General features: G+C 42.5%; 1 protein-coding gene across 2 annotated transcripts in view; it reads right to left on the reverse strand.

Moving 5' to 3' along the window:
* Positions 1-3441: 3441 nt before the first annotated feature.
* HSD17B12 (hydroxysteroid 17-beta dehydrogenase 12) overlaps positions 3442-16931 on the reverse strand; it is a 154499-nt gene continuing 141009 nt past the window's right edge. For both annotated transcript variants that reach the window (XM_035701448.2, XM_025452529.3), the window contains 3 exons: positions 15761-15826; positions 5202-5351; positions 3442-4913 (listed from right to left, as the gene is read on the reverse strand). In XM_035701448.2, coding sequence (XP_035557341.1) covers positions 4809-4913; positions 5202-5351; positions 15761-15826 — 321 coding nt within the window. In that variant the 3' untranslated portion in view covers positions 3442-4808. The remainder of the gene's footprint in view (positions 4914-5201; positions 5352-15760; positions 15827-16931) is intronic.

A 16931-nucleotide genomic window follows, 5' to 3' on the forward strand; every position in this document is an offset into this window, starting at 1 on the left:
TTCTAAGAATCGGTAATATTAACAAGTTTACATTTGTATTAGTTTCCTATGACTGCTGTAATATTACCGTGAACTCAGTGGCTTAAAACAAGATTACTCTCCCATGGTTCTGGAAGCCAGAAGTCCAGAGTCGGTGTGTAGGCCAAGATCAAGGTGTCAGCAGGGCCCTGACTCCCTGGAGCCTCTGGGGAGTAACCCCGCGCTGGTGCCTGACGGCGTCTGGAGGCTGATGGCCTTCCTTGACTTCCAAGCTCTGCCTCCGAGCTCATGCTGCTTTCTCCCCATGTGTAATCGTCCTCTTACTAAGGCAATGTGTGATTCCATTTAGGGTCCGCCTGGATAATCTCATCCCAAGATCCTCTAACCTAATCACATCTGCAAAGACCCTTCCCCACATAACGCAGCAGTTACAGGGTGCAGGGATGCGGACCTGGTATCTTTGGGGGCTGTTGCTCAGCCTGCTGCAACATGAATAAACATATTTACTTTATGCCAGGTTACACCTTGAGCACTTCAGAAATAGGAATTTTTGCTCACCAACAGTCTACGAGATAGGTGCAGGTGCTGTTGTTATTCTCATTTTGAGGAAGGCAAAACTGAGGTAGAGGAAGGCTATAACTCGCCTAAGCTGTGTCATACCCACATGTTCTCTGGCCACGATGTAATTACTTAGAAATCAGTAACAAAAGATTTAACTTTTATCCTGAAAAAAAATTTAGATTTATAGGAATTTTGCAAAGCAGTACATAGAATTGCCATATACCACCTTTCACCTAGATTCTTCCAATGTTAACATTTAACACATTTGTTTTATCATTTTCTGTCACATAATTTTTTCGGAGCCCTTTGAGATTAAGTTGCATAGTTAATGTCTCATTAACTAAATACTCTAGTGTGTATTTCCCAAAAAACAAGAGCTTTTTTACTTTTTTACAGCACAACGATCAAACTCAGGAAATTAACACGGTACAGTGCGATTACCTAAGCTACACACCTTACTCAAATCTCACCCATTGTCTCAAACATGTCATTCTTAATCAAGATTCAACCCAAGATCATGTTAACATTTACTTGTCACATTTCTTTAATCTGAAACTTTTGACAAATTTAATTTGGTTCTTTAAAAACTACTAAGGGAGACAAATTTCTAGCAAAATGGTCAGGGAAAAGAAGGTGAGAAGACACAGAGGATATTGGGAAAGGAACGAGCAAGCTCAAAAAAAATCTAAGATTCCTCAAGTTATGACAATAAATTTGGGAAAAAACAGGAGTCAATGCTTAGAATATTTTTTTTTCCAAAATTGACTCAAAAAAAAAAAAAAATCAAAAGCTTGAGTAGTCTTATCACCATGAAAGCAACATCAGCAGTAGTTAAAAATCTTCCCACAAGTAAATACCAGGGTCAGATGATTTTATAAACTTCGAAGGACAAAGACTGCTCCGATCTTCTCGTCTTGCGGAGCCCAGTAAAATGAACCACATTCCCCAGCTCATTTAATGCAGTTACAGTATCGACACGAAAGGCAGACACTGGCAGACCGGTTCCTAAATACAGATGCAAAAATTCCAAGTAAAATACCAGCAGCTTGAATCCAGCAGTCCAACGGGAGCGAATGATGACCAAGGACGTAAAGGTGATTTTATACTAAAAAGCCGCCACGTAAACTTGACAGTATGTGTCAATTAAATTGAATGTAGGTAAAAAAAAAAAAAATAGTACAGGATCTGAGGTCTCCAGCAGACTCCATGGAGGCAGGTACCCCCGGCGCTTCTTGGACGTGCCAGGCATGTGCACCCCCGCTTCCTCGGGCGGGAGGGTCCAGCCGGATTTCCCTCCTCCCCGAAAGGCTCCCAGGACCCTTCAAACGCCACCAGCCGCATGCCCAGCCTGAGTACTGGCTCCCCACTCTCACCCTGCGCACACTGGTGCCCCCCCTTACCTTGCATGACATCCTCCCCTGCAGCACACAGCACTTCCACTATGTCTCTGTCTCGTCACCTGTCTCCCTCCTTGACTTGCCTCCCCTTCCCCCAGCTCCCTTAGAAGCTCTCGGGGGCAAGAACTTCTGTTCCTTCGTTCGCTGTAGCTTCTCCAGCACCCCCAGGAGGAGGGATGGGTGCAGGAGGAGTGGACAAGGTTGTAGGGTGCCATCGTCACACGGACATTGTTTCATGTAATATGTGTGTGTTCTCTTCTAGATGTTTCTGCACAGCCCTCTGCTGAAAGAATCCCATTCCGCAAGGAATTCAGGTTCTGTCCACATGTATAAGTTTTCATCACGAGGTGAGCAGCAAAGTACAAAGCCGTGAAGCCTTCAGCATTTCTAACTGAATTCGTTTCTAACATGTTCGACAGAGAGCTTTGAGAATTTCCTTTGACACTGTAACTGCAGAGCAAGTAGCAGAATCCGGGGCCACCCAACCCTCAGGTAATTGCTGGTGTCAACAGACTTAAAAAAAATCAGAGCACTACCTGAGTTTGTTCATCCTGCGAGGAGTCACCGCACGCCGCCGCTCGCCGCTCACAGGGCAGTTCTGCTGTTTGAACACAACAAACGATCCCACGACGGGAGCTCATCTCTTTAGGGCAGGGCCGCCGTTGAGGAGGCCGAGAAGGACAACACCTGCACTCCCTCCCAGCGTGTGCTGGACGTGCACAGACCAGCAGAGCGGCGACGTCATGACGCGGGCCACACGATCCTGTCGCGCTCCCCACGCCACCGCTCGGATGGGCGAGAAAACGAGAAGCGCAAGGCTGCAGATTCTACAAATCATTCTTTTACTTTACTGGTTCGGGTTCAAACCTTACCTGGCACACATCAGACTAGGACATCACGCGGAAACGCATATAAATCTAAAAAGCATGCTCCACTATTTTGAAAGTTCAGAGTGTGCTGAGCTCTCTTTTAATGACTTCACCTACCTAGAGACAGATTTTCATGCCACTATCTTCAGTCTTGAGTGTCAGATACAAGAAGATACTTGCCAAGTTGAAGTAGGAAAAGCTACAGCTCTGGAGTTTGGAGACGGCGACAGGATTTCCTGGTCAGAACACAACTGTTTTCCAACTTGGATAGAAGAGAACATATTTTGGGGATCCCTGGGGGGCACAGCGGTTTAGCACCTGCCTTTGGCCCAGGGCGCGATCCTGAAGACCTGGGATCGAATCCCACGTCAGGCTCCCGGTGTATGGAGCCTGCTTCTCCCTCTGCCTATGTCTCTGCCTCTCTTTCTCTGTGACTATCATAAATAAATTAAAAAAAAAAAAAAGAGAGAACATATTTTGCATGTTTGTACATCGATCCCTCCCCAGCGCTACAGCCTCCACCGAAAACTACTTACTACCCACAACAGTCAACCAAACAATGTGTGAGAGTAAATGAAATATCGCCCAGGTGGTTTCACCATTTCAACAACAAAATGAGAGAGAAAAAGGCAATGTGTTTTTCATAAAACTAAGTTTATTCAATTTGAATGATTCTGAGATTATGGTCTTGCTTTTTGGGTGCTAAAATGTCTTTTCTTCTATATTATGATGCTAATAGCGATAGTACTTTGAATCTTCCTGTTTTTGCTTTACATCCTTAGCTGGCAAAATTAAGAGCTAGAGACACCTAAACAATGTGATTACTTTTTCTTATTTATTTTTTTAAAAATCTCCTGGCGCTTAAAACTCAGAGCCTAAGAACCAACAAGCCTTGGTAAAGACCTACCTTCTGTGTTACTTGTTTCATAATATTGAAGTATTTCTTGGTGATTTCCCTAAAACAAGCTTTGGAGCAGGATACAAGGAAAGTTTAATTTATAGTAAAAGCAAGTGTAAAAACAGCCTTAATTTCAAGCACCAAAGAAATACATCTTCAATCAACACTGTGGTTATATCACCTTTTATTAAAACTAGTCATCTTGCTATGTATAGGGTATCAATTTAAAAGCAGAAGGCCACTTCTGTGTTATCATTATGGTTTTAGGAATAGCCTGCAGTCACATACACGAACAGGACTGGTGCGATGTAGAAGCGAAGGCGGCGGAGGCCCAAGCAGGCCACTCTCCTGGGTCAGGGTGTTAGTGGCACCATCGGTGGCTGCTCATATCAATGTATTTTTGGTCCTTTTACTTATAAATCATACTATCTAGTTTTCAGTATTTACATGCATTTAAACTTGAGAAGAAATATGTATTAGGGGAAAGCACGTATTAGTGGGCTTCAGGTGTCAAAAGGAGCTCCATATTTCTGTGTATTATTTTTACGTCATTAGCTACCTTTGAGAACAAAAAGTTCCACATAAGTGTACAAATTGGGACATGTTTTTAGGAAACTTCATAGCAACGCATATTGCAGTGTGTCCTCCCATAAGTGAATCATTTAATCTCCACTCCCTCAAAGTGTTAAAAACAAAAGAAAGTAGCTAGCCATTACTTTGTAAAGTATATTTCAGAGAAAATACAAGAACCATCATCAATGGTATCTGGGGCCAGATGAAACCACTGAAGCATTATGTCTGATTCTGTCCTGTGATTTGCCAAGATGGTGTTGCTTCCCATTACACTGTTCTTGCTAGTATTCGTTCTATGTCCAATTGATATGAGCATTTATCCTAAACTTCAAAATAATTCCTGGTAGAATTCAAAATATACGTCCAGAACTCCTGAAAGCAACTTCTGCTTTTCTCCCAATTATGCCAATTTCTAGCCTAATAATAACTGATAAAATGACCACCGCAGATTTTGGAGAGGGGTGGGTGCCTTGCCATCAGCATGCGTAGGCTGGCGCACCTGGCCAAGCTACTCAGTGCAGTTATCAATGCTTAGTTCTTCTTGGCTTTCTTCATGTAGCGAGCCCGCGTGGACTTGCCCAAATTCATGGTTATTTTAAAATAAAGCCAGGTAGGCATGGCTGAAATTATTGAGTCCTATGGAAAGAAACAGAGAGATATGTAATTACAGCCTACAATTTGGGCTAATTTAGAGCATCTGATCTTATGTTTCACTATATTGTTGTTTTGTCAGTAAATTTTAAAGTTCTTGGGCGTTTGAAATAAGACGTAAATGCCTCATTAGTAAGTCTAGACGGTGTATGGATGCTAATACATCACATGCTATTCTGTGTGGATGCTAATACATCACACGCTATTCCGTGACTCCGTGGGGAAGAAAACCCCAAACCAAAGTACTGACTGGAGACTCGGAAATCCACATACCATGAGAGAATGGATCAGATACCCGGTGGTTCGGGACTGCAGGCCCACTGTTTGAATCGCAGACTTCACATATGTCTCTGCAGATGGCTTATCCAGGGTTGGCTTTCGGATTTTGGATAGCTTGGTAGCTACGTAGTAGGGCAGGACACTCTGGAAAGGCAACACACATCCGCACCGCAAAGAACAGAAACAAAAAAACATGCTGTTGATTAGGTAGACCACAAACTCGGAACTTAGTGACGCTTGATTTCTCCTGGTGCAATGGGGAAGACATTCGGGTGAAATCTTCAGAGAGAGAAGAAGGGAGAAGCACACCGAGGGCCAGCTTGAGAGAATACATGACAGTGTAAAATAAACTGCAACAAGGCAATCTATCAACGAAACAATCTGAGACTGAGAAAGCATTAAAAATATGCACAAATAGACCTTTTTGAACCTTTAAAAAGGCGGCACTAGACAAACCTAGAGAGCAGAGCTTCTGGAGAGGATACTCTTTCTACCCTCACTACACTGAACATGGTTACAAAACCACCATGAAGACTTTTGACATTTTATTCTCCTAAAGACATAATGCTCATTTTCATAACTTGTGGCTCATTAACATGGTTCTATCAGCTTCAGTGCCTCGAAAATAAGCATTTCGGGCAGCCCAGTGGCTCAGTGGTTTAGCACCGCCTTCAGCCCAGGGCATGATCCTGGAGACCCGAGATCAAGTCCCACGTCGGGCTCCCTGCATGGAGCCTGCTTCTCCCTCTGCTTGTGTCTCTGCCCCTCTCTCTCTCTCTCTCTCTGTCTCTCATGAATAAATAAAATCTTAAAAGAAATTAAATAAAATAAGCATTTCCCTTTCTCAGACCTTAGCTACTACTACCCTTCCTCCTCAGTTTACTACTCTGTGTCTGAGTTTTATAAACTTTGCTACTGTAAGACAGGATCATCCCTCCCCCCGCTTTTTTTTTTCTTTTTTCTTTGCAGGGGAGACACTATTACCATAATGGAAACAGACTGGGTAACCAAGAGAAAGACACTTGACGGGAGTGGTGTGAGATGACAGATCTGAACACTACTTGTTAGAAAACCTTAACTAGTGTCAGGTTCCTTACTGCCTAAGTTTGGTTCATTTGGGGATGATTCAACATAGGACACAAGGAAACCCTATTACAATGGGTCCTGAGTCATGGCACAAGAGGTTCCTTCTACAGCTTGGAATAACTTGGGTTTGGTTGTTCAGTAAAGACTCAATGAATGGTTTTTGCGAATTTATCACCATTCATGTATTCCCCCACTTACTGAGCAAAAATATTTTGTCAAAAAGGTCTTTAATTTTAAAGCCATGCTGCAGCAAGGATATAGCATGTGAGAGCACAAACCAAAGAGAGATCTCAGACTCACACAGTATGAAATAGAGTTCACCGAGGCCCTAACAATGGGTAAGGAAAGAAAACTTTGTTTACTGGGGTGATTAGCAAGCAAAGCAAAAGAAAGCACATGCATATGGACCATCTCAAATGATGAAGGAATATAAGCAAGTCACGTCACATCTCTGTCCTGGTTACAAAAAACCGTGAAGATTTAAAAAACCATTTCCATCTACAGATCACAAGCCTGCTAAGGGTACTGTAAAGTTCTGAGTGTCTCAGGATGAAGACAGTCTGATAATTATACCTTCCAATTACACCATGATATTATCACACACACACAGCCTGTAGATACACAGCATAAATTGGACTATTTTGATCTTGTAGAAGAATTAAGTGGCACTGCCTGGCTGAGCCACTTGATGGTGCCACAAGTTAACTCACCATTCAGCTAAACCATCCAGATAGCTGAGGGAACCTCCTAGCTCTGGAGGTGGAGGCAAGAGACACCTGCCTAGGAATTTCAAGCTGAGCTGTGTTTTTCCAATGAAGAAATGTAAATTCTGTTCTGGAAAGGGTATTTATTTCCAACAATGGCTCAAAATCAAGGCAGTTACCTTGGCCTAGCAGAAGATGCAAAGGATTCAGAGATGAAATGACTTTAGAGCTAACATCTTAAATAAAGTGGAGGACGTTGCCAGGTAAAGAAACAACGGAAGAACGTTTTGGGTAATGAGAACAGCAGGAGCAAAGAAAGGGAGAGACAGAGAAGATGATGTTCTCAGGCAACTGCAAGCTATTCAGTATGGTTCAAATGCCAGAAATGTGTGGAGCAGGGGCAGGAGGAAAGCTAAGTGGAACAGAGAACTAAACCCAATCACTGGAGAGTAGTGATTTCTAAAGCATCAGCTCCATGAAAACACGGTCTTATTCCCCACCACGTTGCCAATGCTCAGAGCAAGTAGTACCTAGCAGACAGGAGGGATGCACATAAGATCTGCTGAGTGACTTAGCAACAGAGTACCTCCATGTGCATGGAACTGTAGAACTGTACTGGGGTCCCCTTGCACTGCTAGGGGTTAATTACACCAGCAAGTCGACGATGTAATATGAGATTTTAAACCAAAATTTTAGATATATTTTTTAAAAGATTTTATTTATTTATTCATGAGAGACAGAGAGAGAGAGAGAGAGAGAGGCAGAGACACAGGCAGAGGGAGAAGCAGGCTCTGTGCAGGGAGCCCGATGCGTGACTCGATCTTGGGACCCCGGGGTCACGCTCTAAGCTGAAGACAGATGCTCAACCACTGAGCCACCTAGGTGTCCCTATATTAGATATTTTCAAGCTTAAGCAAGATCTTCTCTCTAAACCATGACAAACTTACTGGTCTAGCTACTTGCCAAGAATTTAAAAAGGAGTATTTCAAGTTCTATGTAAAAGCAAAGAAATCCACCTCAAAATGTCATCTAGGCATATCCTCAAAGAGTTTACCAAAACCACAGTAAATGATAATTAATCCATTTTCCTGCCTACTCAAGGAAACATATCAGTGAACAGGTTGAGAATACACTCACCCTTCCATGGGAAGTATTTTGGGCAGAACAAATTTCACCAGTCGCTTAAGCTCAAAACTTTGCCATTATAAAGATTACCACTTGGAAACAACCTGGGTCTTCACAGCCACAGGCAGGCAAGTGCCTTGGGATTCCAACTTAGAAGCCCAAAGTGAAAATAACTAGTTAGGCCATAAAGCAAAGCTATTGATGTCTGTCCTTATTCAGCTTGTTTTTTAAAAAATAAAAATCCCTGGAGACAATATGGTATCTTTTTTCTCACCCACTAGAGTAGCTTGCTTAGTTAATTTGGTCCTTAGAAAACAGGGAATCCCTGGGTGGCGCAGCGGTTTGGCGCCTGCCTTTGGCCCAGGGCATGATCCTGGAGACCCGGGACCGAATCCCACGTTGGGCTCCCGGTGCATGGAGCCTGCTTCTCCCTCTGCCTGTGTCTCTGCCTCTCTCTCTCTCTCTCTCTCTCTCTCTCTCTCTGTGTGACTATCATAAATAAATTAAAAAAAAAAATTTAAAGAAAACAAATCAGGCGGCCTGACTCAGAACAGGAAGGCCACTGTAACTAAATGTCATGGAAAACTGGAAAGGTGGATACCCAACACCATGTGGCAGGTATTGGGGTTCTTGTGGTACAGCACCATTGGAAAGGGCCAAGCAAAATAGATGTTATCAATGACAAACCCGGAGATTCACCTGGCTGGAAAGGATTGGAGTCCAGTGATCCCCAACAGGACTAACGTTACTATTTTTTTAAAAAAGATTTTATGTATTTATTCACGAGAGACACACCGAGAGAGAGGTAGAGACACAGGCAGAGGGAGAAGCAGGCTCCCTGCGGGGAGCCTGATGCAGGACTCGATCCTGGGGCCCTGGACCCTACGGCAGACGTTCAACCACTGAGCCACCCAGGTGCCCCCTAATGTTACTATTCTTAAGCCATTTTTTAATGTTGGTACAGCTGACCAGATAGGATTATTTCCTGGGAGAATTATATTGCTTTATAGTTCTACTTAGATTCCATCTGTACTAACAAAGACACACTCCATTACCTCCTTTTATTGGCATTGGCAATTAACAAGAAAAATGGATGAAGAATTCTGTTTTCAATCCTAATAGCCACTTCTCAGTGTTTAGCTTTCTAGCTCTCTGAAGCCCAATAGATGTCTATGATTATTCTAAGCTATAAAATATTTAACAAAATATAAAAGAGGAATATCTTTTTTTATTTTTAAAAAAACCTTGAATTTTATTTTCTCCTTCATCTCAGTGTGTCCTATTTATTTTTTAAATTTGTTCTGATTAGGGCAGGCTGGATGGCTCAGCAGTTTAGTGCTGGCCTTCAGCCCAGGGTGTAATCCTGGAGACCCCGGATCGAGTCCCACGTCGGGCTCCCTGCATGGAGCCTGCTTCTCCCTCTGCCTGTGTCTCTGCCTCTCTCTCTCTCTCTGTGTCTCTCATGAATAAATAAATACAATCTTAAAAAATAAATTTGTTCTGATTAAAAACTATATTTAGCTGAATTAACAAAACCACCAACTATCACCACCCAAGAGGTTCAAAGTACTGGAAAGTGATAAATTAAGAGAAGGGGGCCCAGTGAATGTCCCCATTACAGTGAGTTCACATCTAAGCAAGTATTCTTCTGTAATCTCACACTAAACATGAGAAAACCCGTTTCATTTTCAGGCCAGTTGAAACCTACAACTGCCTTCTCTGGGTTTCTTGGTCTCAACCTATGTCCTCATCCTCATCTATCCTCTAATAAAGAGTCAGATAAACTAAACCCTAAGGGATGGTTTCAGTTTGCAAATGATCTCCTTGTTGACAGCATTTCCAGAGACTTGGTTTCCCAGCTCCAAGGCAGAAAATTCTATGAAGCAGAGCAACGCCTCCGAAGATCACACACTTCGGAGGTATTCAAGCCCAGGATACAAAATCATGTGTGCTGTTTTGGCCAGGAAAGCATAACATGAATCTAATCATGAGGAAGCATCAGATAAACCCCAAATACGGAATGTTTAATTCAGAAAGAGCAAGAGGAGTACTGTGCTCTTTAAAAATGCCAATGTCTGCTGTTTGAAGCTGGTAAAATAAAAAATAAATAAATAAAAATAAAATAAAATAAAATAAAATAAAATAAAATAGAAAACGTCCATGTCATATAAACTATGAAAGGCTGTGGATATATTTCAGATTAACAGAAACTGAAGGGATGGGACAAATATAGGATACATGGTCCTAGACTAAATTCTTTGCTGGAGGATAAAAAATGCCATAAGGAATATTATGGAGTCTAAAACTGGAATACAGACAGTAAATAAGGTAAAAATATTATATCAATGTTAACTCTGAAGTCGATAACTATGTTGATAACTATTACATAAGAAAATATCCTCATTATTCGGCAACAGACACTGAAGTATTTACAGGTAAAGAACCATGACGTCTGCAACTGACCTTTCAATAATAAAGCAAATGTAATAAGTTGCATAACATTAAGTGAATCTGGGTAAAGGGGACTAGGGTGTTCTTTGTACTATTCTTATTCTTACAGCTTTTCTGTAGATTTGAAATTATTTCCAAATAAAAAATTTTTTAAAAACAAGGCAGTTAGTGAAGGTTTTACAGAATAAAAGTTCAAGAAGTATAATTTCGGGAAGTTGGTGCAGTCTTAGCTACTTCTTATACTTTTTCAGCACCCTAGCTAGCTGGTACATGGCGTACAGATGGAGCCAGTGCCCAGTCCTACCAACTCGCCAGTCGGGTCACTTAGGATTTTGCCCTCTGAAAGAGTTAAGCGTAATTCTGACTGGGCTTTAATTATAGGGCAGTAATGAAAGCAGTCCTCACCAACATACCAAGAGCACACTTTTGATAAGGCCTACTTAAGAACGAACTTCTTACCCTCAATTCAAATGTAAGAGACAGAATTTATCAGGTCCTAAATTCACCTTTCCATTTGCTGTCTCCACTGTTCATTTGCATTTCCACAAAATCCTTATTTCACAGCAAATCTGAATTTATGAAGTAAATTTTAAATGCTCTCAATTATTATTTTGCTCTCAAAAATTATAGGAGAGAAGTTGAGGGAAAGATGGGAAGAGAAAAGCAAAGGAAAAATATGGATAAGGAATTAATATAAAACAACCTAAATTCAAAAAACATATTATCTTCCTCTCCCCAAAGAGCCATCTGATACACATTCACACGGAGGCAGACCTAAAAAGATAGTTTTCCTTCCAAGGATTACGAGAAACTGAAATTTGGTAACACAGCATTAGCCTGAAAGCCCTCTAGATAGAGAGGTCGAAAATTCAAGACCAGAGGCCTATGTGAGCAAGAGAAGAAGCTCAAAAGGTCTCTAAAATGAATGTGTCCCGCAAAGTATGGCCATGTGTAACCAGAGTCTTCCGTGACCCCAAGCAAAAGGCAGGTCCCTGGTGTGCCCCAAATTACATGTGCCATTAGCAACACAGAGACAAACAAGGTTAAAAAAAAAATCCAGATCTCAAGAATATATTGAAGTGTGGGGAGGCAGGGGGGCCAGACTCTCTGGCCGAGGTAAATAATAAGAAACAGGAGAGCAGAAGGAGAGGCGCATCACGCGGCTGAGATCGGGTTTCCCAGGCAGGTGAAGTGTGGCCTGAGCCCTGAGAGATGGATGGAGATTAGAGGCTCAGGTGTGAATGGGGTGCGGAGACGGGGAGGGGAGAGGAGAGGAGAGGGGAAGGTGTGCCAGCACAGGCGCTAGTCCTGGGCACTGCCGGGGGCAGAGCACGTGCTGGACGCCACATTGCCCAGGCTGGCCGGACATACGGAGAGACGATGGGGTGGCAGGAGAGGCGATGGCCTGCTAGAGTGTGAATTCAATCCTGAGCATCGCAGGCAGCCACTGGGGGGCTATGAAGGAAAGCAACATTACCTAACTAGGGTTTTAGCAAAATCACCCAGGAAACAGTATGTGGGATGGAGTGGAGAAGAAAATTGCCAATAAATACTCCTGGTCCAAAAAATGTGCAGACATAAACCACCACCAAAGAAAAAAACAATAATTTTTAACTCTGAGCTTTATTTAGACCAGATGTTTTTGTTCCTTTGGTCAGAACTAGTATGATATCCTATTCTACTTCAGCATTCTGATGTGTTCACACAGAAATGACAACTGTATTCTCCTTCCCAAATATGTGCGTTTTAATTTTTTCGCCAAATTCACACTACATTTAAACCTTGAATGAATTCATTTGAAGGAAGACAATGAGCAATGAAATTACATAACTCAGAATTCATTATTGGGGAAAAACAAGTTTATCAAAGTTAAATGTCTCAAAAAACAAATGCTAATATGTTTTTGTAGTAGCTTCCAGTCATGCCAGACTAATAGGCAGAGAATATGGAAAAAAGATCTTTGAGGAAAACAAGCTGTGGGAATGAGAGAGGAGACAGTCCTGTCTATTCAGAGAATTTCAGAAATCGCTCGTCTGTGTTCACAGAGTGTAATATCCCCCTTTGTCAAACACTTGCAGCTTCTGACCATGCTGCCTGAAGATCACTCACTGATGGGTCTGTAGGATTCCTGCTTTAGTCTCAGGAGGTGTTTAAAAATTCTGAAATTAATAACTTGATTACAATAGATTCCTCAGAATGAGGAAATGGCACGACTCCGTGTGGCACGGGATGCCTGACCTCCCATGAATGCGTTGCTGCTTTCTTGTTACTGAAAGCCAGCACATTCTGTACGGCAGATTTCAGCTACTGGCATTAAAACAAGAGTCGAGGACAGAAGGGGGAGCATGATAGGTCAGTGTAAAATTCAGGATTCTTGAAAACCCAGTCTTCTTTCCCAATGTGCCCTGTGTATTTACGGGAAGCTGCAAATCACAATAAGACCAAAGGGCTAGGGTGTCCCTGGGTGGCTCAGCGGTTTAGTGCCTGCCTTCGGCCCAGGGCGTGATCCTGGAGCCCCAGGACGGAGTCCCATGTCGGGCTCCCTGCGTGGAGCCTGCTTCTCCCTCTGCCTGTGTCTCTGCCTCTTTCTCTCTCTTTCTGTGTGTCTCTCATGAACAAATAAATAAAATCTTAAAAAAAAAAAAAAAAAAAAAAAGACCAAAGGGCTATGACGTCTGAGGTCCACTTGGGCGAGACCTCAGGTGGAGGCTTAGAGGAAGCCGACTCTGGATGGTCCTGGAAGATGAGGAAATTCTGACCTGACCTTTCCCTAACAACTACTCCCTCTCACTGTGGGGGCAGTCTTCACAGATAGAATAAAAGGTGTTAGAAACTAGATCTACACAACAGGTAGGGCCGTCTTGACTGTCCAAAGAGACAAGGGATGAAATGCAACCACTCAGCTAAGTACCTTCTGATTCCAGAAATGCCTGAGCTCAGATGGCACCAACGTGTTCAGTACTGTCCTGAAGGCCTCAAATAAGGAGCCCAGTCATTAAAAATAAAGGTTTTGGCGCCAAACAGCCTTGGATTTAAGTCCTGGTTCAACATGGACAAGGGGCTTAATAACCTCTTTAACCTCAATTTCCATAAATTTACAAAAGATGATAATCACACCACCTTATGAGGTCATTACGAGATAAAATGAAATAAATGGATACATATAAAGTGCTTAGCTTAGTGCTGTGCCTGGAAAGTAACCCTTCAAATATTAGCTATTGCGATGACTGGTCATCTGGGGCTTCAGGGTGCAAAAATTGAAATACTGGGCTCCCAGTAATGAGAGCCATGATAACAATGGGGTGCGTCAAGAAGTGGGGGCAGGTCGCAGGTGGGAGTAGGAAAGGGGTTTAAGCATTGCAACTTCTCCTAAGACATTGTCACAAATGTGCCTAAGCATGGAAATGCTGTGAGACATTATTACTTTGTGTTGAGCAAGAGCTGCTTTGAGACAGATACTCATAAAAATTCCTACATTTGCTTTCTCTCACATTTGGTATTGTATTTCCACAGCATTGTATCTGTTAGCTACATAATAAAAGCAAAGATCTCTACAAAAATTAAGTCAAAATGGGTCAAAGGCCTAAATGTAAAAGCTAAATCTATGAACTCTTGAAAGAAAACAGGGGAGACCTTCATGATATTACATTTGGAAATGATTTTTTGCAAAGGACACCAAAAGCACAAGCAATGAAAGGAAAAATAGATAAACGGACTACATCCAGAGTAACAACTTTTGTGCCTCAAAGGACACAATCCACAGAATGAAAAGGCAACCCACAGAGTAGAAGAGAATATTTGCAAATCATGTATCTGATAAAGGGTTAATATCCACAGTATATAAAGAACTCCTACAATTCAACGATAAACAGGTAAATGATCCGATTCAAAAAGGGTGAAGGATCTGAACAGACGTTTCTCCAAAGAAGATATATTATGGCCAATAACGAGGCTGAAAAAGTGCTCAACGTCAACTAATCATTGGGAAAATGCAAATCAGAACCACAGAGACCACATGCTACCCATTAGGACAGCTAAGACTCAAAAACAAAAACAAAACAAAATAACAAGTATCGGCAAGGATATGAAAAAATTGGAACTCTGCTATGTCGTTGTGGGAATCTAAAACAGGTAAGCTCCTATGGAAGAAAGTAAGGGAGCTCAAAGAAAACAATACATACACACACACACACACACATACATATATATAACTGCCACCTGATCCAGCAATTCCACTTCTGGGTACATTTCCAAATGACCTGAAAGCAGGGCGTCAAAGGGATAGGTGGACACCTCATGTTCACAGCAGCCAAGAGGTGAAAGCAACCCGAGCGTCCAACAGCAGCTGGATGGATAAACACAACGCAGTGTACGTTCACGGTGGAATTCTACTTGGCCTGACAAAGGAAGGCAGCTCGCACACGTGGCTGGACGCGGAAGATGTTCGATGGAGCGCACTAAGCCAGGCACAGAAAGACCAAAACTGTATGAAGGCCCCCGAACGAGATCCCTAGAGCAGTCAAATTCAGGGGGACAAAAGCAGGGCGGAGGCTGTTGCCCAGGACGGGGCGGGAAGGGAGGCGTTGCTGTTGAATAGACACTGTCTTGGTTCCGGAAGATGCAAAAGTTCTGGAGATGGATGGTGCTGAGGGCGCACAACAAGGTCCACGCACCTAATGCCCCTGAACTGAATACCCACAAGTGATTTAAATGGTGCTTTCTGGTACGTGTTTTTACCACAATTAAAACAAACCGAACCTCACTCCCACACGGCAGTCATCCTGAGTGTGCCGTCCACTCTGTTCTAGGAGGAGCTGGCTGTCTTCCGCTCCCCACCGGCCCTGCTGGTTCTTACACAGCGGGCTTGGGAACAGTCACAGCACACCTTACACTCCTGGCAGCTAAGAGATGCCGACGGTCCCAATTTTCTCAAAATAATACTGCAAGAAATAAAACCATGCACTTGGTTCTTCTACTTTAAGAATCCCGAGTTAAGAATTCTAGGGGATAATTTTTAAAAATCTAGGCATAAGTGCATAAAAGAAAAAGAAATCATGTCTTTAATGGTGTGCTAACGTCACACTCACTTCCTTAGGAATGGGATTTTCTTTCGTTGCCAAGACAGCAACAGTTGCTGTGGAAACCACACAAAAACAGGGACACGCAACTGAAACAAACCCCACTCACCTGCACAAAGATGCCCTTGCTCCTATATTCCTCATGGAGGCACCGAGAGAAGAAATCCACAAAAGCCTGGGATGGGGTGGGAGTGAGAAGGAAACACACGTTACATCAATCAGCCTGATTTGTAGCCATGGCAACACAAATAACAAACTACCCATTTAACATTGGAGTTTCTAATCATTCTTATTTCAAATGCAGAAGAGACCCTAAAAAAAAAAAACCCTCAAAATCTCAAGTTGTTTTCTTTTCTGCCACTAAATCAAGTATTTTTAGCAAACATAATCTCCAGATCAAATTTTGACTTAACCAGAAAGGGTCTTTTCTTTTTTCAGAAAATTAGTTTTCAAGAAGAAATGTTTTATTATATAACAAAGACTATGTTCCTCCTCCCCACATGCCATTCAAACAGAAACACAATATGAATTCTGTTCCACTCTCCTCTATAGGGATTTTGTTGTCAGTAAAGAAAAGAAAAGAGCAAGAATCCTTTTGGTCCTTTGGGATGGCAAGATCCAAGAAGTGCAGGTTTGAATGTGACAGCCCATCCTCTGATAGTACAGTTTTAAATCTATTTGTAAAATATAATGTATCATTCTTCAAATATGGACTCAACTCAGGCTTAAAATGCAAAGTATCAATAATGACTCCACTAGGACCCAATTAATCATGTGCCCATGGAGAGCAGGGTGAGAGGGTCCAACAACCACCACAAGAAACATGGTGTCCGTTTTGACTACCCCCCCCCCCCGGTTTTTCCAGCGGACAAAGAGCCAAGTGAAAAAGAAGGCAAGCATTTTGCTCTGGAAGTTCTTATCATATTATATTTTGCTCATTTCCCCCTCAAAGCTGGTTTAATCTCAGCATCCCAATGGTCCTTTTCATTTCAGGGATGTATCCTTTGCCTCAACAATGTATAAGGCGCCATGGACCTGTAGGCAGCAGGAAATGTATCCTAAATAACATTTCCTACTAGTAATGTGAAGACGTGAGTCGTGACATAGTATACAATTATGACATCTTACAGAGAGTTCTAGAAAACTCTGGTCTCACTCCTGTAGTTACAATAAATACCCAGGATTCCGAGTAAGTGGCAAAATACACTCTCACCCGGGCTACCTTGCACCTACTGAGTGAAGTTACGTCCTGACTGGCTGCAAATTCTTCCTCTGGGCTC

Source organism: Canis lupus, chromosome 18 (assembly GCF_003254725.2).
Source record: "Canis lupus dingo isolate Sandy chromosome 18, ASM325472v2, whole genome shotgun sequence".
Lineage (NCBI taxonomy): Eukaryota > Metazoa > Chordata > Mammalia > Carnivora > Canidae > Canis > Canis lupus.